A 25,889-nucleotide genomic window follows, 5' to 3' on the forward strand; every position below is an offset into this window, starting at 1 on the left:
GAAGAAGAGAATGATCCTTGTCAGGGCATTGGGTGAAGCTGGAGAGCATATCTGGTGTTACTATAAACATTGTGCAGTAATAGTACTAGTACTAGAATGTATTACATTGTTATCTTTGTCCTGAGCTACCATTGCTACAACATAGAGGGTGAGTGTGAGAGGGAGTGTGTGGGTGTGCGAATGCAACAGTTTCACCTACATTACATTCATGTATAACTATTTTGCATTAGCTAAATACATTTTGGGGGAAATGTAATTCTGTCCATATTTCCTAAATCTAAATATTATATGAAACATATCTGAAAAATGCCTATCTTTTGAAGCTATATTCATACTGAACTCACACACTAAATGTTCATACTGAACAGATGTGCAAAGTGTTCTCTATAAATGTTCTTTTTTTGTCTCTCATACAATGTCCACACATTATACCTTGAGCATGATTAAGGTGTTAATGATTTTATTAAGGCAGCTTACAGCAATTACATGGTTAAAGGTACACTCCAGCTATTTAGCATTTCTCCTCTTCCTTTTCCTCTTACCTGTAGTGCTATTTATCCATCTATATTGTTTTGGTGTGAGTTGCCGAGTTTTGGAGATATTGACCATAGAGATGTTTGCCTTTTTTGAATAGAACGCTTGTGGTGCTCAAAGTGCCAAAAAAAATACATTTGAAAAACTCAACTCAACAATGTCTCTTTCCAGAAATCATGACCCGGTTACTCAAGATAATCCACAGACCTTGTTGTGAGCAGTTTCATGTAGGAATTATCAGTAGAAAGAAAATAGTTCCTACACGAAACTGTGTGGCGTTCAGTTCTGACCTCGTCGAGCCTCCACATTGGACGGGAGTAGCATACGTCTCTGTATTCAGGTCTAGGGCAGAGGGGCCCCACGTTGGGCGCCAAAAATGTTAACCTGACACTCCAGTTCAGGAGTCCAGACCAGCCCTCACATTAAAGTGGCTAAGATTAGCCTGCCTATTTTCTTATAGCACAAGTTTCTTATCTGAATAGACTTGTGCGGAGGAGATTCATCCAGCTTCCACACTACATTCTCACTAGCACCTTTGGTGGCCTGACTTAAACATACTATGTGAGAACACTTAAGTTAACAACAGCTCCTAAACCCTCCTTAATTGTAGCAGTTGTTATAGTTGCGGGAATTGGTTTAAGCTACAAGTATGCTTTTGCTGCTAGTGAAATGTAACTATTAGAGTCTAGACCTAGTTTCACACAATCTGTACTTTTACATAACTGAGGTGAGGCTACGTGACTCCTTAAAGAAACCATTTAACAGATAATAAAAATACTTTATTTAGTTAGGCAGAAGCTTATAGCAGTATTAATCAAATGTTATAAATGCAATCAAACACAATTTATTCAATGAAATTTGTAATGCAATGCAAATCAGACAGTTCTATCCCTTTCCTAACTTCCCTATTTCTATTCTACTCATGACCTCCTTGGATGTTGAAGGAGATGGCTAGTAGCATTAATGCAACAACAACTCTTACAGAGGATTGAGTGTGAACAGGAACATTACCAGCAATCGCTGAACCCCCGTCTCATCCTAGGACTGATACCTGCTAGAGGAGCAGGACTTAGGCCTGGCTCTTTCCAGCAGCCTTCTCAGGACTTAGTGCTCACGGTCTCCTGCTCCGCCTCTGTCCAACTCCCAGGGGTCCACCTGAGGTCCCCTCTGTATAATGTTATTTAGAACCTGAACCTGAGCCCTAAACCCTGCATCGTTTTTATTATTATTTTTTATTTATTTACTTTATTGAATACGAACAACTGAAGAGAGACAGGGAAGGGGGTTGGAGAGCGGGGATGACATGGATTCGAACCCAGGCCGCTGCAGTAGCCAGTTTTAAACCTCTGCCTGATATTTATTGACTTTGGATTTCCTGCCTGCCCCTCTGGATTTGTTTACCTGTTTTTTCTAAGCCATCTGTGTCCACTCGGCATCCTCTACACTTTCCATCATCTTTCATTTCCCTATATATTCAATATACATACACACTTATAAGGTCACAAGGTGATTAGACATCACATTTGTTCCAGATTAACTCTTATAACTGTTTAATTCTTTTTTTTAATGATTTCTTCACAAAAACGTCAAAATAAAAAAATTCAAACATTACTAAACTCAATTAATCTCAAACTTCATTCTACTCATTCAACTTATAATACAATCACAGAATAAATCACACATTTCCATTCACATATATTCTGATTCAATGGTTCTGATCACACTTTTCTTTCTTTATTTTAGGATTTTAAATGTCTTTCTATCTAACCTCTATCTCCTCTTACTGATCTTTTCTTGGTGTCGTTCCGCTGGGACTTGGATCTTCTTTTGATGATGGCAGGTCAGGTATTGGAGACATACAGGTCCAATAATCGATGACCAGCTCTGGTTCTTCTTTTTCCCGTTCTGGGCCTGTGGCTCTTCTTCTTCTTTTGGAACCGTTTTCTCTGGGTTGCCATTGTTCTGTTTCTGTTGCTTAACAGGGCTATTATCTAGCCTCTTTTTAGGGGGCCTATAAGGCCTCCTGAATTTGACATCGACGTCTGTTTTTCTGCTTTCTTTGAAAGGTTGTTTTGGCCATTGATCTGGACTTTGAAGGCTGATGTATTCTGACTCCACTAATATAGTATTGGACAGAAAAGACACACATAAATGCAAGCAGTTGTCATGTTTCCAGAAAGTGTTACAAAATCCAAACACATGTCTGCGTGCACACACAAATACACACATATGCACACATGCAGACACAGTTAAAAGGTTGCTTTCAGCTCTTTATTGTATGCCTCTGAAAGCAAAACAAACATACTGGATTACCGCATAATTTTCCACAGCACTTTGTTAGACAGATGAATGACTTGCTGAGTTTTCGCTGTGAGAATGTGAGCTTAACATGAAAGTGGGAGACTGCAGGTATCAACACATCCTATATTGTTGGTACAGTAATAGATCATTTGCTTCTCGTCATCCATTGTCCTTCTATAAGAGCTGACTTTGTGATAACCCATGCAGTAGCTACTCTGCCACACTGCACTTTATCTTATTGATTACATCAATTAACTTTACCACTGCTCCCCCTCTCTCTTCTCACACTGTACCACAAGTATCTGTGCTTAATCATTAGACACTATAAGTGAGCAAGGAACAGTCCTGCATCATTCACTGGCTGTGCTTCCTGGACTGGCTGCTCTGTTTCACTGATGTGGTGGGAGTGGTGAAAATTGGAGTTTGTACACATTGCTCCTCCCATGTTCCCTCTCTCCCTCACTCTCTGTTTTGTTGGGGTACACCACTCCTGTTCCTGTGGGCCAATCACTCTTTAGATCTCTCCCACTCACAGCACATTCCCTTGCTCTTTCTCTCTCTGTCTTCCCTTGCTGCTCCCCTGTTTCCTGCTGTGGTTCTCCATCCCTTCTTCAAAGCCATCTCACTCCCACTCCCAACCAGGATTTACAAACCAGCTCTTCAAGGTAAGAAACAAACACACCTCCTCTTTCTCACACGCATTTATTTACCTGTTAACAAAACATTTATTTACCTGTTAACAAAAAACCCCAACTTAATCTCAAAGGCTTAATTGATACAGGTAAATTTGTTTCATTGTGAGTTTATTTACTGTGTTGTATGATCCAATCTGATCTGCCAGTGTGTATGCATGTGTTAGTGTTCAATCTTATTTTCTTTGCTACTCACTCTCATGAGGACTAGTTCGTACAAGCAGAGGCAACAACATGTGCAAATATGTATGAGTTATTTGATTCCCAGCTCCACATGGCTGTCTTTAAAAGGATATTGTGGGTGTTGTCAGTGTTGAAGCTTAAATGCAAACTTAAGGCTTAGACTTGCTGATTCCTCTGGTTGACACATAATTTCATCAAACTAAAGAACTGATTCTGTTACACGGTGTATTTTTTTTAACCTTGTGCACAAATGAAGAGTAAGGGGGTTGTTTCTTTCATGGGGGTGAATAACAGAGAGCAGAGTGGATCAAGTGGCTTATTGTTCTTTGTTCTAGACAGCTAAACCCAAATGTATTTTACCTAGTACACTGTGAATACTGCATCAAGTGAATACGCAGTTGCTTGCAGTGCAAATGCAGGACACAAGCTAGTCGTTCAGCATCCTAAAAAGTGAGGCATTTTCATTCAGGGGCAAAAATAAGAATAATATCATATACATGTAAACGTATTGTTGCTTTGCTCTAATTTTACTTTTGTAGGGGCAAAAAGATTCATACAAAAAAGGACACTGTAAGTTTATGTGTTACAAACCAGGGGATTGGAAGACTTTTGCATGCAGAGTACAGAGTTCAAAATTACAGTAAATAACTTTAAAATTTAAGTGAAATCAAGTTACCCGTCTCTACTCACTTGCTTTTACAGTGTCTCCACATTTTGCCAATTTACAGCTGCTAATTTGTAATGCAATGCAAATTAAAGCTAAATCTGTACTGTGTAAGGTTTATTGAAGTAAAAAACAATACTTGTCAAAACTTATTTGAGAGAAATTACTGATAAAAAATATGATAAAGATGGAAAAACCATAACTTATATTAAAGGGAGAAACTGAATTACTCCCTGAGAGTTCCATCCATGTACCCATTTACCCTTGGGGGTCGTGTTTCTACGTGCTTTTAGAGATGTTTTTTCTTCAATAGGTGCAAATGATTAGGTTAGTTATAATCGTAGTTATTATTTCATACTATTTAAATCGCAGTGTATTAGTAATATTGCTAGTTTGGTATTTGTGCTTAGACACACAGCAACCATTAACTCATAAACTTGCTTTACCAAGTGTGGGAAAAGAATATGTTCTGTTCTTATCTTGGCAGGATAGTAGCATATATTTAATGCCATGTCAACTATGTCACACACACAATAGTGAAGTGTTAGATATTAGACATGTCCCCAGGTTGTAATCACACCTTGTCTAACTGCTTTGACCTCCTTGTTTTCACTGAAGTTGCTGTAATAACTCTAAACCCTGTATTTTAAATGAATAACAAACATGTCATTGCAGAGGAGTCAAAATATTTATTTTTGGATTTATACAGCTAAGAAAAAAGTGAGAGATAGTGAGGGAGACAGAGAATTGTGCTGCTGCTTAATCTACCAAAAGTTTGACAGTCTGATAATAACACCTATGACAAGGCTGAGACAGCACCACCTCATAGCTGTAGACGGGCACAAGGTTGTAACTACAATGCTGTAACCATTGAGGATCAGGCATTGCCATAAAGACAGCATAATGTAGCAGCTTTAACATGTTAAAGCAAAAGATGGTTGAATAATATCCATTGTTGTGTCATTGTTTATATTCAAGCATTTTTTCATGACTTTATAAAGAAAAGTATGCTATTTTCCTCATTTTACTATTTTAAAATGAATATAGTCAGTCCTTGCTATTGCATAAAATGACATTGCTGAGCTTAGTTGTAGTTTTAAATAAAGATTATCTTCACATGCGGCACATACCAATAATAACATGCACAGTTAAATAACTAAGACATAAATAGCATGCAAGGAAAAGAGAATAAATTAGAAAATTAGAATGAAAAAAATGGAGTGAGTTCAAGGGTGTGTGTGCATGTTTAGGGACAAAGAGCTGCGTTTCATGTTAATAATAATAGCTTTATTTGTATAGCAGTTTTCAATACAGGTAACAAAGTGCTGTACAACAATCAGTATAAAACACACAAACAAATCAAAATAAAAGTTAACATAAAAGTAGGCATCACACAACAAACTTCTTTACAAAAATTTGTCTTAAGAAGTGAGATAAAACAGGGAACTGATTCTGCAATATCATTAGATGTAATAAAATCGTTGCATAATAAGGATTTGTTGTTTAAAGACCTTACATTTAAAAGGCTGATTTTTTCAGGTATGCTTGGGAGAGCAGAAGGGAGAGGGTTAAGTTGGATGTAGATTAAGTTACCTACATTAATTTTTCTGTCAGTGGGGGGCAGAGTAAAGTTTTTTGGTCTACTATAGTTAATTCTGACAGGCGGGACAAGTCAATCATATAAAGGAACATAATTAAAAGAGGAAGACAGTCCATACCCCTGGGGAGAGGGGGGATTTTTACATGTGCTAGGTAACTCCCCAGTGGAGCCGTTATTAATTATAACACGGGTAATAGAGATTGTTTCTGGATTGTCACAAGAATTATTTGGGCTGTAGGGGGAGCTGGTGGTACAGACTGGTGGTGAAGAGGTCACTGGGGACGAAGAGGAGCAATTAGTGACCAGTGTGTTGTCCAGGACCGTTGTGGAATGAGTAGCGGTTAGTCAGTGGCGTGAGGCTGTAGTAACTGCATAGAAAATGTTTGAAAGTGCTTTTGTGCCATGAAAGCAGGGGTGGATACCATCTCTGCTAAAAAAGGAGGCTCGTTCCCAAAAAAGGTTACAGGTTGTGTTAAAGTTTGTGTGTGACTTGTAATTGCAGCCATATTATGCTTCTTTATGAATACACAGGAAATGCATGTGTGATTCTTGCATATGAGAAAATTTTTTTATGTAAAAAATTTTCATTAAACGACACATGGTGGATCTGACACAAAACATTGTTTTCTGTCATTGAGTATACATTCGTTCAAAATGTCAAGAAAGTGCAGATTATTCTAAGGGATTGTACTATCAAGTCCTATTCGCTCAGTTGGAGAAATCCAATGACTGCTGTGAAAGTGCAGCTGACAATTGGGGAAAGACCATGTGACAACATGGAAAGACAGCTGACTGGAGGAAAAGACCCCAACGGGATTGTCATGGACTAGCTATCCATGACGGCAGGCTCCATCGCTTTGATTAGTGAACAGGAGTCACCCCATATGGCTACAGAAAATTCAAAAAGGAAAATACCCCTTGAGTCTGCAAGAGGGGGGGGTCGGACGATGACTCATCGACTGACAACATGGTAATCAACCCTGGCATGAACACGACTGCTGCGGGACAAGAATTCCAAACATGCAGCTGCGGCAGTGTTTGAAGAAGGTGAGGCCGAAGTCTCACATTGATATTTATCTCTTGAGGAAAAGGTCAAGTCAGTCGAGTGAAACACAGTGGCAGGACACAGCCCATCGTCCACCGAGCATCAATATTCCAAAGGGCGAGGAGGATAATTTGAGCACAACATCTGAGAACCTGGAACCCAGCCAGACGCAGCCTGCTATGGAGAAGAACATCCAAGACTACAGACAGAGTGGAGAACAGTCAATGCAGACCTGAGCAAGGTCCTGGACAAACTCAGAGGAGCAGCAGAGAAGAAGCTGGAGAAAATGAACAATCTGATCTACTCATACGGGGTGGAAAGGTTCGGAGCAAAAGAGAGAGGAAAGAAGGAAACAACAATCCCTCCCAGGTCCAGCAGCAAGAAGTCGTGCACCTGGTCAAAGAGAGAAGGCACTTGAGAAAACAATGGAAGAAATCCTCACTAGAGGAGATGGCATAAAACTCCTGCAAGCAGATCCAAAGGAACAACTGGGAAGACTGCGGATGGCAGAAAACATCAGAACTCGACGCAAGCAGGACAGACCAAGAATATCCTTCTACAAAGATCCCTTCAGATTTGTGAAAGGTCTCTTTACAAAGGAAGATAGTGGTCACAAGAAGGAGCTGGTAGACCACCTGAAAGCAACACACACAGCCAGAGCAAGAGACATGAGCAGAGGGTGATACCACCAGACATGCCACCCATTCCTCAGCCAGAACATCAGTGGGATGACAGCCCTCCAAGGTGGAGCGAGGTCGAGAAAACTGTGAGAAAGGCAAGGGCAGCTTTAGCTCCCAGACCAAAGTTTCTGGCACGCCATGTTTATGAAAAAGATCAAGATCTTTCAAAGATGAAAGAATTTTTTTTCTCAAAAAGTGTTTTTTTGAGGTGAGTATTTTTCCATGGCCTGAAATTTGACATAAAGTGAGTTAGTTCTAGATGTTAGTGTTAGTACTGAATGTCTGGCTGCTTCCTCATAGCCATTGGTTAAGTTAAACACAAAACCAACCTAATTATCTTCAATGGCAGGTTTCCCTGTCCATTGGGATTTGTGCAATATTGAAATGTGGCAACAATTTTATGTTGGATGTTGTAGTTTAGCTCTACACCCATACATACCCATATGGTCCTTCCTTAAGGCCTGAACAAGTTCTGCCAATCTCTGCTGTGTTTTGAATTAGGTGGATACATAATTCACCAGTAAAGGTATGATGAGAGCATTTAAGTCCAACTCATGAGACAGCAGCAAATTTGCTTGCTGGCTGTTGAAGGACTGCACTATTCTTAGAGCCTACTTTCTTCTTGCTGACTCGCAAGCTCTCAATAGCTGTTACCCCTTGATCTTGGAACTGACAGCTCCTAAAACTCTCTTAAATCACACCTCAAATCTTCAGTTCACTTTCTTCAAAGAAGAAGAGAGAACTTATGTGGAGAGAAGCTTGTATTCTCCTTTGCAGATCATAAAAAACATACAACAAATTCCCATTTAATTTCATTGCTTTGAATATTTGCCTTAAATATATCAACAGTAATGTTATGGGATTAAAGAAAATCACTGTGGTTCTCATTGTCCATGACAAAAGATAAGCATTTTAACTGTGAAAGCAATTTGGACAGTCATCATGATCAGCGTTTTTCCTTCTGATCTTGTTTCCTTTTGTGTGTTTGTTAAACCCGGTGGTATTGCTTAGTCCATCAATACTATTAATGCTGCCAACATTTTTTCCAGCTTAATGTAAATAAAACATACTATTATTGCTCATCATCACTTTTCAAACCTCTCCACATGTCATCACTTTGAGAGCTAAAATGCTTTTAGTGAGAACCACACTTCTTTTTTTTTTTACCTCATTTCTTGCCAACAGGAAATGGCTTCCAAACGGCAAATGGGCTACAAGTGTCGCATAGCAGGAGTGGTGCTTCTCCTCTTGGCCAGTATTGCTGCCCTTGTTGCTGTTGCCATCATCCAGGACACCTGGAAGTCTAAAGAGTACACCTTAGAGGTGAAAACATATATGTAATGGATGCACACAAACATGTAGGCACTTACTATTTGGCTTCACTTTAACAAAGAAAAAGTATATAACGGTTCTCAAAATGCAGAGAGACAGAAATGCAAATGCAAATACATACTTGAGGTCTCACATACTCTCAGTTGTGAATGTGAAGCCAGACGTTATCCAGATGTCAGGGTCAGAGGTTTTCAGTCAGCTTGGTGATGAATGGAGGTCCTGATGGACCATGTGTGGCTTTTTTAAAGGGGTGCTAGGGCTGACAGCAGCCTAGTTTAATACAATCTTTATAGTCTCAGATCTTTGTCAGATTAACAACATCATTTTTAGGGCTTTTAGATATTTTACTAATCAAGGTAAGATGTGCAATGAGATAGATCAAATGAAAAATGTGACCCTATAACATGATTTTTTTCTTTCTTCTTCTCTTCAGTATGGTATAGTGATAGACTCGGGTTCATCTCGTTCCGATGTGTACCTGTATGAGTGGCCAGGGGAGAAGGAGAATGAAACCGGAGTGGTGACTGAGATAATCAAGTGTAGAGTTGCTGGTGAGTCATTGTCTCTACAACAAGAAGAGCACATTGCAGCTTTTCTAGATCTACATTTTCTAGAACTGAGTTAAAAAATGCTTAAAGATTACACAATGAAAATACAGGAGTAGAGTAAACTGTACGGGATGTAATAAAGAGACAAATGAAAACCAAAGTTTACTGAGCATTTTGAAATTTGAGACATACTCCATCAACCTTTATTCAACTGACCAAGTAAAAAATGTTTGAAACACATTAGCTCATGCATTTTACTTCATGTTTTTAGTGCCTGTACTTAAGAATATGATTTTAGCTTGGCCTTGTGCCCACAGGTGATGGTATCTCAGAGATGAAAGTTGACCCACAGAAAGATGTTGCATCATGGAAAGGATTCAAAGACTGCATGGACAACATCACCAAAGCCATTCCTGCTGAAAAACACAAAACCACACCTCTCTTTCTGGGAGCTACTGCTGGAATGAGACTGCTACAGTAAGAAAGTGTCAAAATAATATATATATATAGATATATATATATATATACTTGTATGTATGTATATATGTCTCTGTCCAGAAGAGTGCAGTCCTAGGAACAGTACTCTGGTAGAGGACCCGAGCTTGAGGATGACACATACCACCCCACGGGATGAGAGGGGGATATATATAGTTATATATACCTTACACATACACATAATCTTTATTTTATAAAACATTTCTCTAAACCCACGTTAATAAGTGCTTCACACAAGGCAGCAACTTCATAATAAGCAGATCATAAAACAATTTCAACCAAATAAAAACAAATACATGCTTCACCACACATATGCACATAAACATATATGCATATACAGACACATAAAACATTGGGACATTCTAAAAATGCTACCCTAAAAAAATGCTAAATGTGTTTTTAAGTGGATATATATTGTATGTTGATGATATAATTTCTACATTAAGTGCATTCTAGAGTTTGGGGACTTTGACAGCAAAAGCCCAGGTCATACAATTCATGATACTGGTCCTAGGGCTGATTTAAATATGATTTAAATCTAAATATTCCATATGTAGAGTTAATACTTAGTTTAAATCCTAAGGATGTTATTATTGATGTTGGTATTGTAGTAGACATTTTGGGAAATGCACTTATTCGCTTTCTTGCGGAGAGTTAGATGAGAAGATCGATACGACTCACATATCTGTACGTAAATATGAAGCTAGAGCCAAGCGATGATTAGCTTAGCTTAGTTTAGCTTAGCATAAAGACCAGGAGCAGTGGGCTCTGTCCAAAGGTAGGCTAGGATTTTTGTTACCTTTGAACAGTCAGGCTAACTGTTTCCTCTTGCTTTCAGTCTTTATGCTAAGCTAAGCTAACCGTCTCCTGGCTAGCTCTAGCTTCATGTAGCTTGTAGACATAAAGGTGGTATCAATCTGCTTATCTAACTCTCAGCAAGAAAGAGAAAAGGTGTATTTTCCAGTATCAAACTATTATTTTTAATGATACTGGAAACAGGAGTGGTCAGTAGCAATGAAAAACGGAATCAGTAAGATATGTAATTCTGTTCCTTTTTCTGCTTTGCTATAAGTGAGAAGGATAAACAGAGGTCCAATGAAATCCTGGCAAGTCTCAGTGAATACCTAAGTTCTTTGCCTTTCACCTTCCAAAATGCTTCCATCATTTCTGGTCAAGAAGAGGGGCTTTATGGGTGGATCACTGTCAACTACCTCATGGGAAACTTCCTAGAGGTAAGACATTGTCATCGTTCTATCTGGTCTGTGTAGGTCACCCTTGTACTTAACCCTTTAAACATGGGGGGAAAAAGAATAAAACAGAATGCTGCTTTACAAACAGGGCCATCGCATGGTTCATCATATACTAATGTTTTCCATTATATTTTCAGAAAAACCTATGGAACACCTATATACGCCCAGAAGGGGAAAAGACTGTAGGGTCCATGGACCTTGGTGGAGCATCAACACAGATTGCCTTTGCAGTCCAGGATGATCTCAGGGGGGCTGACTACATGCATGTCAAACTGTACGGTTACCCTTACAATGTCTACACACACAGTTTCCTCTGCTATGGCAAAAATGAGGCTGAGAAGAGGGTTCTGGACAAAGTAGTCCAGGTACACAGCTTTTCTTTGCATCTGTTTGCATGTATGTTGAGTGTGTGTACAGAAGAAATTGTGTCTACCACTGAAGGTCATATCTCCCAGGTATAATAAGTGTGGTAGATCTTTTCTGAGCTTGCTCCCTGACCATTATGTGTTTCCATGTTTAAGTGCTTCTGTGTGTTGTGCATGTGGCAGAGGGAATGCATGCTTTTTTGCATACATGTGCAGGCTAAAATCCATTAATGCCCAGTTAAGAATTGATTAGTGAACACTGCTGTCCCTGAGTTACTCTCAGCAAAGAGAGACTGTCAAGAATGCATTATGTCATTAAAAATATTGATCGTCAAGCATGCATTATTTCTGGCAGCTTATAGCTTCATTCTTGAAACTAATAGTACTTGTAGCAAGAGAAATATACTATGCTGTAAGAATATGTTATGGGTATAAATTTGCAGCAGGGTCCTGGTATAAAATGTCAACTTTAAAGTTTGTATTTACATCAGTATATGTGAGAATGTGTAATTCAAGTAAATAAGTCATGTCACGGTGTCTATAAATGTAATACTGTCGACACTCTTCCCTCTTATCTCACACTCCCATGTCTCTTCCTGTCCCTCTCATATTTTTTCATTTCCTCCTCATCCCCCATTCCTTCTTTTCACATTTTCTTCCTCCTCTTAACGTTCCAGGAATCATCTGACCCAGCCTACATTATTAACCCCTGCTACCCTGAAGGTTTCAACATCACCATGAATGCTTCAGCCATTTATGATACAGAGTGCACACAGAAGCCAAAAAGTTACAACCCAGATCAAGAACTCTTCATAGTGGGAACTGCTGACTCAGACAAGTGCAGGAGCATAGTGAAGTCCATGTTTGATTTTAAGACTTGCTCCTCATCCCAGTGTTCCTTCAACGGAGTCGAGCAGCCACCTGTCACTGGAGATTTTATGGTAACGCACAGTGCAAATAGAACACATGCAAAAGAGAGATGAAGATGAAAAAAAAAACTTACTATATGTTTCTACTGTTCTTGCCAGGCATATGCAGGGTTCTTCTTCATTGCTAGGGCACTGCAGATGAATGGCAAATCAGATCTTGATCAATTCAACGCCTCAGTTAGGAAATTCTGCCACACACATTGGACAGTGGTAAGTTGTTCCAATTGGTATATATATGTATATAACATAGTAGGTAATTATAGGAGGAGAAAAAGTGGAACAGGAGGTTGGAGAGGATGATAAGAGAAGAAAGAGAATTTTGGTCAAAGAAATGTAGAAACAAAGTGAATTTAGGAAAGAAAAACAGCAACAAATAAAGGAAGAAGCACACACAAAGAGAGAAATTAATAGAAATTCTTTTTATACACTAAGTGTTGCGGCAAACACCACCACTTATAGCACAATGGCCAACCACATTCCACAATCGTTTTACTCATCAAGAAAAGAGCAGAAGAGAGTGCTTTGAGATCAATGACTGAGGTGTGCCAAGCTATGTGACATTTTCTTCTCTTTGTGATTTAGTGTTGATGCTCCCATTTAAAACATGATGTTAAAACTGCACTTACCTGCAACTTAACTTATAAATAAAAACTACATGCATTAAACTTGCACATACAGATAATCTTCGGTATGGGTTTATTGTTTTATAATATATAATATTATAATTGGAGATTTTAAACAAGAGAAAAAGTTTACTAGTACTTAAAGAATATTTTTGCCATGTAAGAGTGGATATTTCTCTATTGCAGGGGGTCTATAGACACGTGCCTGTGTAAATATCCTTGCAACTGTTTTTTAAAAAAAAATCATCTGGGTGGGTGAAGTTTTATTTGATCTTATCTGAACTGTAAATTGAAATCAGTCTTGATTTCACACATTGTTTTGTCTCTGTCTTGTCTTGGTCTTAAAGTCTTTCATCTTCATCTTGACTACAACATTGATATTTTGTTAGTAGCATTCACTTTCATTAATTTGTATGTTTCTAATTACAGGCTACACTCTGATCTTTGTTTCTCTTCCTTTCAGCTGAAGAAAGAAAAGAAATCGATCAGTGACAGATTCCTTAGGACTTACTGTTATGGAGGTCACTATGTCTTGACTTTGCTGGCAGATGGATACAAGTTTGACAAAGAGACCTGGAAAAACATTAACTTCGAAAGAGAGGTTGGTTGACAAAAACAACATAATTTTCAAGACACTCCTTGCTCCCACTACTGCCTTCTGCTGTCCTTTACACAGCTATGAAGCCAATACATATCCACTCTATTTATTCTGTGTTCATAGAGAAGAAATAATTCTCATATTATATATAAAAGAGTAAATTAAGAATACAGCCATCAGAATACATCTGTGGCAATTTGATAAGAGTTGCTGTGCTTTAGCTGGCAATAGTCCCTCATGTTCAGACAAAGGCATTTAATAGCATTTAACATAAGTGTGAATGAGACCACCCACTGGGACCCATTAAAGATGGATGGCTGACATACCAATCATCTGCAATCAAAAGGCTGAGGCCAGAGTGAAAGGCAGGCAATGTATCGCTCTGGGACGCCCTAAGGACACGGAGCATCTTTCACAATGGAACTCCCTCAACAGAAGGGGGATTCCTGGTCTGCGACACTCAGTGTGTCACTCATGAGTCATAAAGAAAGATAGTAGCTATTAAAAAGTCGCACATTACAGCCGCAGTTTTCAAATTGCATGGCGGTTACCCTTTAGATTTGATCACAAGAACGTTCCTCAACAGCTGGCGATGCTCACAATTTCCAATCCCACCAACAAGAGAGTTAGTGTGCTGTTTAGTGCCTGTGGGGTGTCTGGGAGTCTAACGGTTGGTAGGTCCTTTTAGAAGAAGTTACAAAACAGACACACTTTGATTCTTTACAGGGATGTTCTTTGGGTGTCATGACCCTATTCTATGGTTATGACTCATCTTTTGCCCTAAAGCTTCATGATAGGGGTGTTTGATATTCTTAACTTCTCTAGACATGCAAAGTGATGTATTAGCTGACTGGCAGCATGTACTACTGAAACACTAATTCACAGTGAGAACATGATAAATCTCTTCTCTTCTCTTCAGGTAAAGAAAACCAGCATAGGTTGGAGTTTGGGCTACATGCTGAGTATGTCCAACATGATCCCGTCTGAAGTGAAAGAGACACCCCCCATGACAAACCCCATCTTTGCCGGACTTATCTTTCTATTTTCAGCACTAACCATTGTAACTGTCGTCTTAGTTTTCATTATCCTCATTCGAACCTGCTACTGAGAGTGCAAGTTACAAAGGGAATGATCTGCCAGTGTAAGCCTTGGGGGCTGCTGTAATTCTGTAAGTAGCTGGAGAGCGCTACAGTAGTTATTAGAGTTTTAGAAAACTGACGTCAGAGCCTCAAAATGAAAACCTCTCACTGTGAATCCTGCTGGTGTGTTTGAGTCTTTGAGCAAGCATCAGATGTGAGACTGGTTTTATTGAGAAAACACCTCTAAAAAGTATTAAAACACTTTTTTTTAATTTTGTACCTCAGGGAAACTCACATTTAAGTAATGGGATCTTTTTACATTCAATTTTCGAAGCTCCACCAAAGTTTTACAGGCAAAAAGGGATACGAGGGTTACCTGGATAGCGCACAAATGATGAAAGAGCACACACTGTGTAATCTCAATGTTGTGTAATCTTAAAATGAGCATTCACACTTGCATGCTCACACACACATGGACCCTCAGGCAAAAGCATGAGCTATTCCCTTATGGATTGATAATGTTTTTTTCCCTGTATTATACATATAATTGCACTGAACTGATCTGCTTTACATACAAAATGATAGCACTTTGCCATGCCTTTATTGTAGTGTTTCATATTGTGTATGAACTCATTGAAAATCAGAAGTACACAACAATACTCAACATTAACTGAATGAAAACCTCTCTGATAAATAATGTATTGAATGTGCAATGTTCCATTGTTTCATTATGATTTTGCAAACTAACTACATGTTACATGAAGTCATTTTATTCATGGTCTATTTGCAAACAATTAGTAGATTTAAATACAAGATATGTTTTTGGGACAGCAGCCAACTTGTCACTGAAGTACATTATATTTAAATTCTAACCTTGTGTTGTTCCAACCCTGGGAAGGTTTTCATTCTGTACTTAAAGAAAAGAGTATTGTTGGATAAATATTAGATATACATAATTGGTTACATCAGAGGTTAAGGTGTTAGATAAGTCAGTTTGAGGAAAGTACACCAGATAATTAAATATAATGGTGAGGATAAGTCCTGTCAACACTGACAATCCACACATGTCCAGTTTTCACTGTAATCTATACTTAGTGTTGTTTATATATTTTGAAAGATGTGTGATTGTGTCAATATGTAGCCTTTGATGAAAGATTTATTCTAATCAGCAGAGATAGTTAAAGCATTAATGACACATTTGGTTTTGACTCCATTCAGTCAGCAACAGTACCCTTTTACCAACGCTGAGAGGGAGCAATGAATCTGACTGACTGTCTGAGCTGTGTATGAAACACACTTGTTAAGAACATCCAAAACATTTAATTGGTGGGTGCCCGGCAAGTATTACAAAATAAGAAATTTTCCCATTATTGTACTGTCCTTGTTATGGTATTGTTAAATGAGTGAGTTTTCTCAAGATGAATTACAAAACATGTCATTCTATAGTAAAAGAAAATGATTTCTTCATAGGGATATCCAACATAATTTCTGACTGACAGTATGAATAAAAACATGTGTGTGTTTGCATTTTTTGACATTCTGTATAACATGGTACTCTACTTGGGTAGCTTTTTCAGTAATATTGTTGTCTTATGCATGATTCTCATGTAATGCACTGACTGTATTAGTCCTATTTTGATAATAATTTTCTCTCTGTTCAGTATATAATAAACATATCTACTAACTTTTGTGGCTGTTTTATGAGATTTATACCTTTCTGATGAATTTACGTGAGCTCAGCATGTTATTTATTTAATACTAAACACTTCGAATGTATGCCTCTGTTTCATCTGCATCAACTGAGCAACTGTAAAATCCCTGCTGACTTGTTAAAATCATACACACACAGGCACAGACACACGCAGCTCTTCCACCAATAACCTTTCACCCCCTATCTCTTACTGTGTACTACAGTGCACTCTAGTGGTACTGCGTTGTACCTGCAGAATACACAAGATGAGTATTGACTGTTTGAAACATTTTTTTATTGAAAGATTTGTCTAAAAAGAAAACAAAAAGAAAAGAGACATTTGAAACTACAGCAATATCCACTGGTTCTACAGACACTCTCAGAATCACAATTTGAAAGACATGGGAGGCATGTGACCAAGCAAATAAAAAAATAGCATCATCAAAGTTATTTCTGTTGCATCTTCTTTTACACACCTGTACAAAAAAGATCTCATAAATATTACTTTTGTTCTCGCTTTCTCTACTTTCTTTCTTTTTTCAATAATTTATTTTCCCATAGAGGTTTGTATCTGCTTGATTTTGGTTGAACCATGCTTTTTCTGTGTGTCTATCTGTTCCTCCGTCTCCGTTGACTTCCTTTCATTGGTGGAGGGTCAGGTAGGTGGGGCTTCAAGGGTGTGACCTCAGAGCCAGTTTCAGCCAGTTTCAGCCAGTTAAAGTCCACACAGTGTTATATTTATTATTTGTTGTTCTCAACTGATGCCCTCTTACTCAGTACAAATAATGCATATTCTTATTTCCAGATTTTAACTATCTAAGAAGAGAGTAATATTCTCATATTTGTTTTCCGAGGGCTGCCAGCAGGAACATGTCTCTTCTTTCAACTGAAAGGAGGAAGATTTGTAGGATGCTTTTTATGCAGTCAAGTCATGGATAACAATTAACTTTATCTTGGCTTAAAATGTTCAATTACTGTCATTCTGGGGGTATACCTCTTTCACACCCACCCAACACAAGACAACCTAAATCCCCAATAATGAAAAGTGTTTAGCAGCTCACACATCATAATCAATTCTCAAAAAAGACAAAAAAAAAGCAGCACAAAAAGAAAAAGGAAAACAAAATATCTCTCCTTGTCCTTTTAGAATATACATAAGCTGAAATGATTTAATTCAACAGAAATGCCCTTTCCTCTAATAGAGATCATCACCCTGCTCACATTTTAAATGGCATGTGTTTGGCAAGACAGCGGCATAAAACAGTTTGTTGTATGGACTCAGACTATGCATTTGAAAATAATTAAACCAAGAGCATTTTGGCTAGGCGTCATAATGAGTTACAGCATCTCAGTGTCTGCATTTAGGATTTGAGATTGAAGAGGGTGTTTAAAAAGTTTAAAAAGTACACACCAACATTCTGCAGGATATAATCCATTTCTAGCCTCTTTACCACGAAATTATAATATACCAACTTATTCCCAATAATATACCTACCTCCTCCACTTTCTCCATACCACAGGGTGTCTGGTTCCTCAACAGATGTTACAGCGCCACTTCAGATCATCACCGTGATCATTTGACAAACAAAACATCTCAGAGCACACTCTTCTGGTTGAGGCAGTTGTTTAAGACCTACTGCATGTTCTCAATCACTGATAAAATCATCTCACACACCAACGGCATGACAAGCAAGAAAAATCTCAGTTTCAGAGGTGAAAAAATAAAGAAAAAGCAACATAAGGAAGATCTCTTCACTAGCTAGTTTCTTCATCTTTGGTATAAAATATGCCACCTGTAGGCTGCTTTTGTTCAACAGATAAGAAAGACTCAAGAAACTGTCAACAGTTTTACTAAAACTATTGCTTTTTGCACATTTAAAAATCCTAGCGTTTTTTTCTGATTTTAGTTCCATTTTTTTAACATTTTTGCAGTGAGACAAGCAAAGCAGGCAAAGCAAAAACTTTTTAAAAGGTAAAAAGACTGCAATCAAAAACCAAAAAAATACAAATGTGATGGAGAAACAGAACTTTTATCCCATTATTAAACTCAACTGCATTTTCCAGGAAGCAGTGGGTTGACCCTTCCCACAAGTCGCATTAAAGACTTTTTTTTCCTACTAACCAACATCAGCTGCACTGCACCACATAATTTAAAATCATCTTCATACAAATACAACCTTATTTTTTTAATCCTGTACAGATAGCTATGTAGATTTTCTTCCTTGAGGCTCTCGGAAATCTCCAAGAACCTCTCAAATCATTCAACCACTCAGTCTTTTTTTTTTAGTAATTCAACACTATGGAAAGTTTTTTTTCCAAAGTTTGAGAAAATTAAGGCAATAAAGATTTACGAAAACATTGATATTCTAGAAAACTACTCAAATAATAAAAAGAATGAAAATAATGTAGCTTAATATGAAAGGAAGACAATCTGGTTTTTTTTCTAGACTTTGCTTCCTTCCTTTTTTTTAATAAAAAAGTCTGAAAATCTACCTGCACATTCAAATTGTTCTTTTTTTCTGTACAGCTTGGTGGTTGAGTTCAGATTTCAGGCTATGTCTTCTCTTTTTCCTTTGAAGGCAAAGTCCAGTCTCACAGTAAGAAATGATAAACTCAAAGTTGCAGACTGCATTTGATTTCATTGTCCTCAAGTTCAGCAAACCATCATTTCTTTTTTTCCGCTGTCTTTTTCTTGGTTCAACCAGGTAAGAAATATAATTGATTTTTTTTCTTCATTTTGTCATTTATTTGGTGCCTGTGCACAGTGGAAGCATTCTCCCCTCAATGTTGCCCATGTCACCTCATTTTTTTGTCCCCGTTTCATTTAGATTCTCTCTGTGTCTCCAGCGCCTCAGTGCAGTCCTTCTAAAGGCAATGCAGCAATGATTCCTACCAATCTTGTTATCTAAAGGAGACAGAAAAACAAGTTGGTGAAAAAATGATAACTGAGAGAACTGTGGACAATGATACTGTTTCTAAAGCAGGAACAACATTCTTTGTCCAACCGCTGTGTGCAAAGGAAATCACCAGCAGGTTATCTAGGAGGCAGAAAGACAAGACGAATGTTTTACAAGCAAATGTTGACATGATTCTGTGACCAAAACAACACAGCAATTGGCTTAACTTTTTGTTTGTGCAACAACTACACACTGTAGTCTTCTGTAGCTAATTATATATACACACTATTCAACATGATTTATTTAACTTGCAAATCACAACCTTAGCAAACACTGCTGTAGTACATTTCAAGATTGTAAGTAGGATACAGTTAAATGCGTTCTTCCAACAATGTTATTTTCAAACATGATGTCCCCCTCCATGCACATACACTAAATTCAACTTCTTTAAATGACTAGTTCGACATTTTGGAAAATACGCTTATTCTCTTTCTTGCCGAGAGTTTGATAAAAAGATCAATACCACTCTCAGGTCTGTAATGTAAATATGAAGCTACAGCCAGCAGCCGCTTAGCTTAGCATCAAGACTGGAAGCAGAAGGAGACAGTTAGTCTGTCAAAAGCTCACAACACATTATATCTTGGGGGGTATATGTGCTGGTCTATTCCTTAGCTATGCACAGTGACTAGTGACTAGCCAGGCTAGCTCTTTCCCACTGCTTCCTGTCCTCCATTCTTCCATTCCTTTAAGAGACTTAGTAAAGGGCTTACATCAACAAGTACACTGGGTTTCTGGAGTTCTAGATATGTTAAGTACGGAATCCTTAAGCTTTAATCTGAAAATGGAAACAGACATTTCTGAAATGAAATTACAAATACAGATAATTGTAGTGCAGGTAAATGCAAGCACCAAATTACCCTATGAATGAATCTATTAAAACAATTATGCAGTTCTAAAACTGAAAAAAGTCCCTTGAAGTTGTGTTTTGAATGGAAGAGCTGCTGTGTGAATATGGCAAATCACATAAAGTGCTGCATACCATCGGAAAACAGAAGGAAGAATTTAAAGCAGTGGAACAAAACTTGAATAAAACTTAGCTAGCAATAACTGCATCAGCTGCACAGAAAGTTTGCAATACAAAGACAGACATCTATTTACAACACTCACTTAGACTGCTGGTAAGAGTAGGCTGTGGCATGATCTCCTGTATTCTCCACTGATAAAGGCTGCTGCCCGCTGGGGTCCTGCGAGGAGGGAGCGGCTGTCTGTGGAGATGGGTCTGTCACCACGCCCTGACACCAGAAACACAGTTACAGAAACAAGTCAGTCTGAATTTTTTTTGTTTTCATTTCATGGCATTACCATTATAAACTATGGCTTCATTTACTAGCATCTAATTTATCTTAGAGGCACAATATGAGAGAATTATGTAAATTAGTGTGTGTGTATATATATATATATATATATATATATATGTATATATATATATATATATGTATATATATATATATATATATATATTCTCAAAATTCATGCCAAGTCAGCCCTGTAAAGCCCTATATAGGCTGCTGTATGAAGTTGGTATAATAATAATAAATAACTTCTTTTTGTCCTTACTTCCACTGTGATGGCAGAGGCAGGCACTGCAGTGTACTGGGGAATGTAGGTTCCTTGCATAGGAGCAGCGGCTGCAGCAGGCATGTACTGCAGAGAGAGGAAGGAGCACAGACAGCATTATAATTTTAGGCACAAACAAAAGATAACTCTAGAAACTCTGGATTAGACATTCCTGCTGAGACATGTGCTTTTTTTTTTTTACATTTCCCAATACATTACATAATAGTTTAGCCTGGTCCCATGGTCATTGCACATTTCAGACGTATTGCAAACAGAAAATAGCTATTTCCATGTGTGTCTATGTGGTTTTTGCTGTGAGATCATTTCAATTACAGCTGATCATGGAAATCTCTACTGACTTATTATATAAAATGTATTACAACTCAAAAGATAAACACACACACACACAGCAAGATGGTTTGGAGGAGGTAAAAGCTGAGACTCACAGTGCCTGTAGTGCCCATAGACAGGTGGTTCATCTGCTGGGTGAGAGGAGCCATCACACTGGAGGGGTGAAGAGACAAACTGGGCTCTATGGACGCGGCTGGGGTGATCACAGCACCCTGAGGCAGGAAGGAAGGACACATGACCGGTCGGGTTATAGAATTTGTTGTACAAGGTGAACAAACTGTTATATACAGCCATTGAGCATTATATGACAAGCAATTAATGGGATCAATGAAACAAATAAAAAACACTGTTTATGAAGTGCGGCTAAACACAAACATTTAAACTGATCGCATGAGGTGGTATATGAAGGGATGGCAGAGGAGACAAGATCGAAGTGGGAGAAATGTGGAGATGAGAAGCTAGGAAGGAGAGAAAAGGGAAGAGTAGGATGAAGGAGAGAGTGTGAGAGGCAATGACCTTAAGCGAAGACCAAACTACAACTAAACTTCAAACTAAACTCTTGTAAGGAAAGCTAGATTTGTGGGGTAAAGAGTGGGCTGAGGGTGGGATGAAGAAAAGGGATCTAAAGGGGATGGAGTTGTTAAAGGAATAGTTTTGGGAACCCTTATTTGCTTTCTTGCTGAGAGTTAGAGGAGATGGTAAGCTTAGCTTAGACTAAAGACTGGAGGCAAGGGGAAACAGCTAGCCTTTCTCTCATTAAAGGTAAAAAAAAAAAATCCACCTACAAGCACCTCTAAACCTCACTAGTGCATTATCTCTTTTGTTTAATTTTAACTTGTGGCTTTACGGTGGATTACTAAACAAACAAGGTATGACATGTTCATTTGTGAGCTTTAGGGATGCTGGTAGGAAGATTTTTTTCTTTCTTCTTCTTTTGGACAGAGCCAGGTTAGCTGTGTCCCCCTTCTTCCAGTCATTATGCTAAGCTAAGCTAACAGTCTCATGGCTGTAGCTTAATATTTACTGTAACGGACAAATATAAGAACGGTTTCAATCTTCTCATCTAAGTTTCAGCATGAAAGCAAATACACCTATTTCCGTATGTCACTCGATGTGTAGTACTGTGTGCCATACAGCTAAAGAAGACCTTTATTAGACATGCAGTTAGTAGAAATATGTTAGTAGGAGAAATACTTCCAATCCATTTAAGTTTGATGACTGCAAATGGTTTGACTTTGTACCTGGCAATGCAGCCAGTCAGCCGGGTTGCCAGGCAGGCTTGACAGAACATGCTTCTGAATGGAGCAGAAAGGCTTTTACTGTAAATCTCTTCAGTGTGAAGGGCTTTGATGCCTCCTAACACCTTGATGCACTGAACTCTTACTTTTCCAGTACAGCTGCTACAGACTCAACAGCTCTGTATAGATTTAGTAGGAGACTCCTCACACTGTGTGCTGAGATGCCTGGCATCATCCCTGCAGAGGTAAACACTGTTCATTTGTGATAGCTGTTTAACTACACTTCCCATGAGGACAAACAGCATCGGTGGATATGTCAGTATTGCTCCAGAGAGCAGTCAGCACTTCTGTAGCTGCATGTTGAGACAGGATGTTAGATGAACACAGGTATTAAATTTAGGTATTTTAGGCACCATCCCAGCTGTATGGCAGTCATCTTAACAGCTCTGTATCTTTAGGGTTTCAAAGGGAGGCTCACAGCAACACAAGCACACATAGGTAAACACACACACAGTGATAAAAGTTCTAGCTGTGTGAAGCGTTCTTCTCGAAGGCACATACAGTCTGTCAGAGTTGTTCACAGTTGCGAATCTGTAAGTGAAGATTATGTCTTCAAGCTTCACAGGAGGAAGGCACACACACACACAAACCACACACACACACACACACACACACACACACACACACAATACAGACAGGGATTGTCAGAGCTGTGGTGAGTGCCCTTCCTCCTGACTGCTGTCTTCATAGGGAGATCTGTTTGAAGAACATAGCCACCCGGTTATCAGAAATGCTCTGTCAACACTATCCTCAGCATCACAAGTGAATGAGTGGCACTTTTTCTACACACACACACACACACACACACACACACACACACACACACACACACACTTACACTCACATACAGTATATACACACACAGAAGCATCCACACACAGATGCATCAACAGATCCACCCACAAACTTGCACAAAGCCTTGGCTCCGGCAGGTAGATTTAGCAGCCAAAATCTAGCTAATACCCAAGCTTTTCATCCATCTATATAATACGTTCTCTCGTTTAATGATTTTTCATCCTCCCTCGCTCTCTCTCACTTCATCCAAACTCACAGCAGGCTTCCATGCTGAGAGAAAGCTGCATAAAGCAAAAGGAAACCTACAACGACTAATTGTCTGCTCTGATTTATAGCTGTACAAGTGTTAAACTTGCTATCTCCGTGTGTGTCTGCATGTGAACACTATGCATCAGCTGGTGTGTGATGAGTGTGTTGCATGTGGTAGAGTGTGTGTATGTGTTAATGTTTTCATGTATCATGCTTTTTTTTCCTGGGGGTAAGCAATAAATGAGTGCAGAAGACAGACAGTTATCTTTTCCCCCGAGGACAGGAGAGAGAAAAATACAAGATCTGCTTCAACTTTGAACTCTCTCTTTCCCTCACTCACTCCCTCCTTTCCTCCCCTCTTTTTGCTGTCATTTTTCCAGTAGAGAAGTGAAGCTGACTAGCAGAATGCTGCAGGCACCGTGTAGCATCAAATACACAGTATTAGTGATAATGACACCCGTTTAACAAGAAAACCACTAACTGCAGCTGGTGTGACAGGAGCTCTATGTGTGTGAGCATGCAGAGGATGTGAACTGGCATTATTTGTTCTCTCTCAGGTGTGGTCTGAAAAGCAGATGTTATGTATTATTCTACAAAATGATTTTCCATACAGAAACAACACACTCATTTGTGTTTTTTCACATTCTATAGCACACAATACTTTATTAAACAGGACTACATAAAGCAAAAAGACAGGTATTGCTGGGTCGTAAACTCTAAACATGCTCCCACATGCATGCATGAGTTCTCCACACTGACAGGCACACATGCACACAAAGGATCCCAGCATAACAAAAAGGAAACAAACCAAGTATTGTGCACTATTTGGAGGCTCAGATATGTACTCATCTGTGCTTTCCTCTGCCACATTCTTCACCCCCTTTGTCTCCTCAAATGAGTTTAACATGGCAATTTAACTCAGGAAGATCTGAAATCCCAATCCTTTGGATGTCTCATAACAGTTCTCCCCAATAAGCCGTCTTTCTTGTCTTTCTTGCTATGCATGGTTAGGGTAATGCATTCATTTCCTGTAGGGGGATTTGTGAGTAATTATGCACAAAGACATCCTCTCACTAATTAGGATGTAAAGACAGGGAGTTCAAGTAATCTGGGCATTCCACCAAGGCTCGGAAACACACAGTCCTTAAGGCACTCCACTGTATGTATATGTGTGCTTGTGTGTGCGTGTCTGAATTAATTTGAGAGTACATACTTATGCTTGTGTCTGTGTGTGTAAATATAGTCGTGTGAGTGCATATGTGTGCACCTTCGTTATTCTTGGGGAATAAAAACAGCACTTAGCACTGTTTTTATTTCTCTCATTCTAACCTTTTAGAGTGATTACCTTCTTTAGTAACCGTGTGTCTAAGGTGTGTATCTACGAAACTACGTGCATTTGTCAGTGATACACATAGCAACCTCCCAATTGTAGTACCACAAACATGTAAAAATCTCTAACTGTATGATGGACTGTTGACTGAGTGATTAGAAGTTACCAGTCATTAACTGTGGTTCAGCAGTGAGGAAGCCTCTGCTGCCATAGGAACCGAATTAAGCCGCTGTGTCTCTCTCAGTCTCCCTCACTGATACAGCTTTAATTTGCCAAGCTCTTCTGTATCCAGGAAATACAATCACTAGCCTTCGCCTTTGTTGTCTAACAGGGATTTTGACTATGCAGAGACAAGGCTGGGGAACAGGCGCGCACAGCCCAGACATGCTTTTGCAGCAGTTGTTTTCTTTTCTTTGTTCTCGATTTATTCTTTGTAATCCCTTCTTTCCTCTCCTTTCCCTGCGCCTGCCTCTTTCCCCTGTCCTCTCTTTGTGAAATACACACAGTTCTCTTATTTGTTTATTTTCTCTTTCTCCAATCCGTTATTCTCTCTTCTCTTCTATCTCTCTCTTTCTTCTCCCAAGTCTTACGAAGTCATATCAAGAGGCCTGCCAAATAATTAGACGGGACATTTGTTGAAAACACATTTATAGAAGGGTATTATCCTCTTTCACAGATGTAATTTTAATCAGACATGATAACAGAATGTTTTTAGGAGTTGGCAGATAGACACAAAGAGGAAGA

At 38.7% G+C, this 25,889-nt stretch overlaps 2 protein-coding genes across 7 annotated transcripts in view; one reads left to right on the forward strand and one right to left on the reverse strand.

Annotated features, from left to right (window-relative positions):
- The first annotated feature begins 3,279 nt into the window (after positions 1-3,279).
- On the forward strand, positions 3,280-16,603 carry entpd3 (ectonucleoside triphosphate diphosphohydrolase 3). 2 transcript variants are annotated; one of them, XM_044207796.1, is made up of 10 exons: positions 3,280-3,500; positions 8,885-9,022; positions 9,465-9,582; positions 9,897-10,056; positions 11,147-11,306; positions 11,462-11,689; positions 12,367-12,630; positions 12,718-12,828; positions 13,705-13,842; positions 14,759-16,603. In XM_044207796.1, exons 2-10 carry the CDS (start codon positions 8,888-8,890, stop codon positions 14,945-14,947), a joined length of 1,503 nt encoding a protein of 500 aa, XP_044063731.1. In that variant the 5' UTR covers positions 3,280-3,500; positions 8,885-8,887; the 3' UTR covers positions 14,948-16,603. The 2 variants fall into 2 exon arrangements, with proteins under 2 accessions (XP_044063731.1, XP_044063732.1); XM_044207797.1 differs by lacking the exon at positions 3,280-3,500 and adding an exon at positions 5,409-7,907.
- A 278-nt stretch (positions 16,604-16,881) lies between these two features.
- The window catches only part of LOC122881519 (RNA-binding motif, single-stranded-interacting protein 3-like), a 114,213-nt gene continuing 105,205 nt past the window's right edge, over positions 16,882-25,889 (reverse strand). For all 5 annotated transcript variants that reach the window (XM_044207799.1, XM_044207798.1, XM_044207801.1 and 2 more), the window contains 4 exons: positions 21,569-21,685; positions 21,123-21,209; positions 20,673-20,797; positions 16,882-19,513 (listed from right to left, as the gene is read on the reverse strand). In XM_044207799.1, the coding sequence (XP_044063734.1) occupies positions 19,510-19,513; positions 20,673-20,797; positions 21,123-21,209; positions 21,569-21,685 (333 nt within the window). In that variant the 3' untranslated portion in view covers positions 16,882-19,509. The remainder of the gene's footprint in view (positions 19,514-20,672; positions 20,798-21,122; positions 21,210-21,568; positions 21,686-25,889) is intronic.

This window comes from Siniperca chuatsi, linkage group LG9 (genome assembly GCF_020085105.1).
Source record: "Siniperca chuatsi isolate FFG_IHB_CAS linkage group LG9, ASM2008510v1, whole genome shotgun sequence".
Taxonomy (NCBI): domain Eukaryota; kingdom Metazoa; phylum Chordata; class Actinopteri; order Centrarchiformes; family Sinipercidae; genus Siniperca; species Siniperca chuatsi.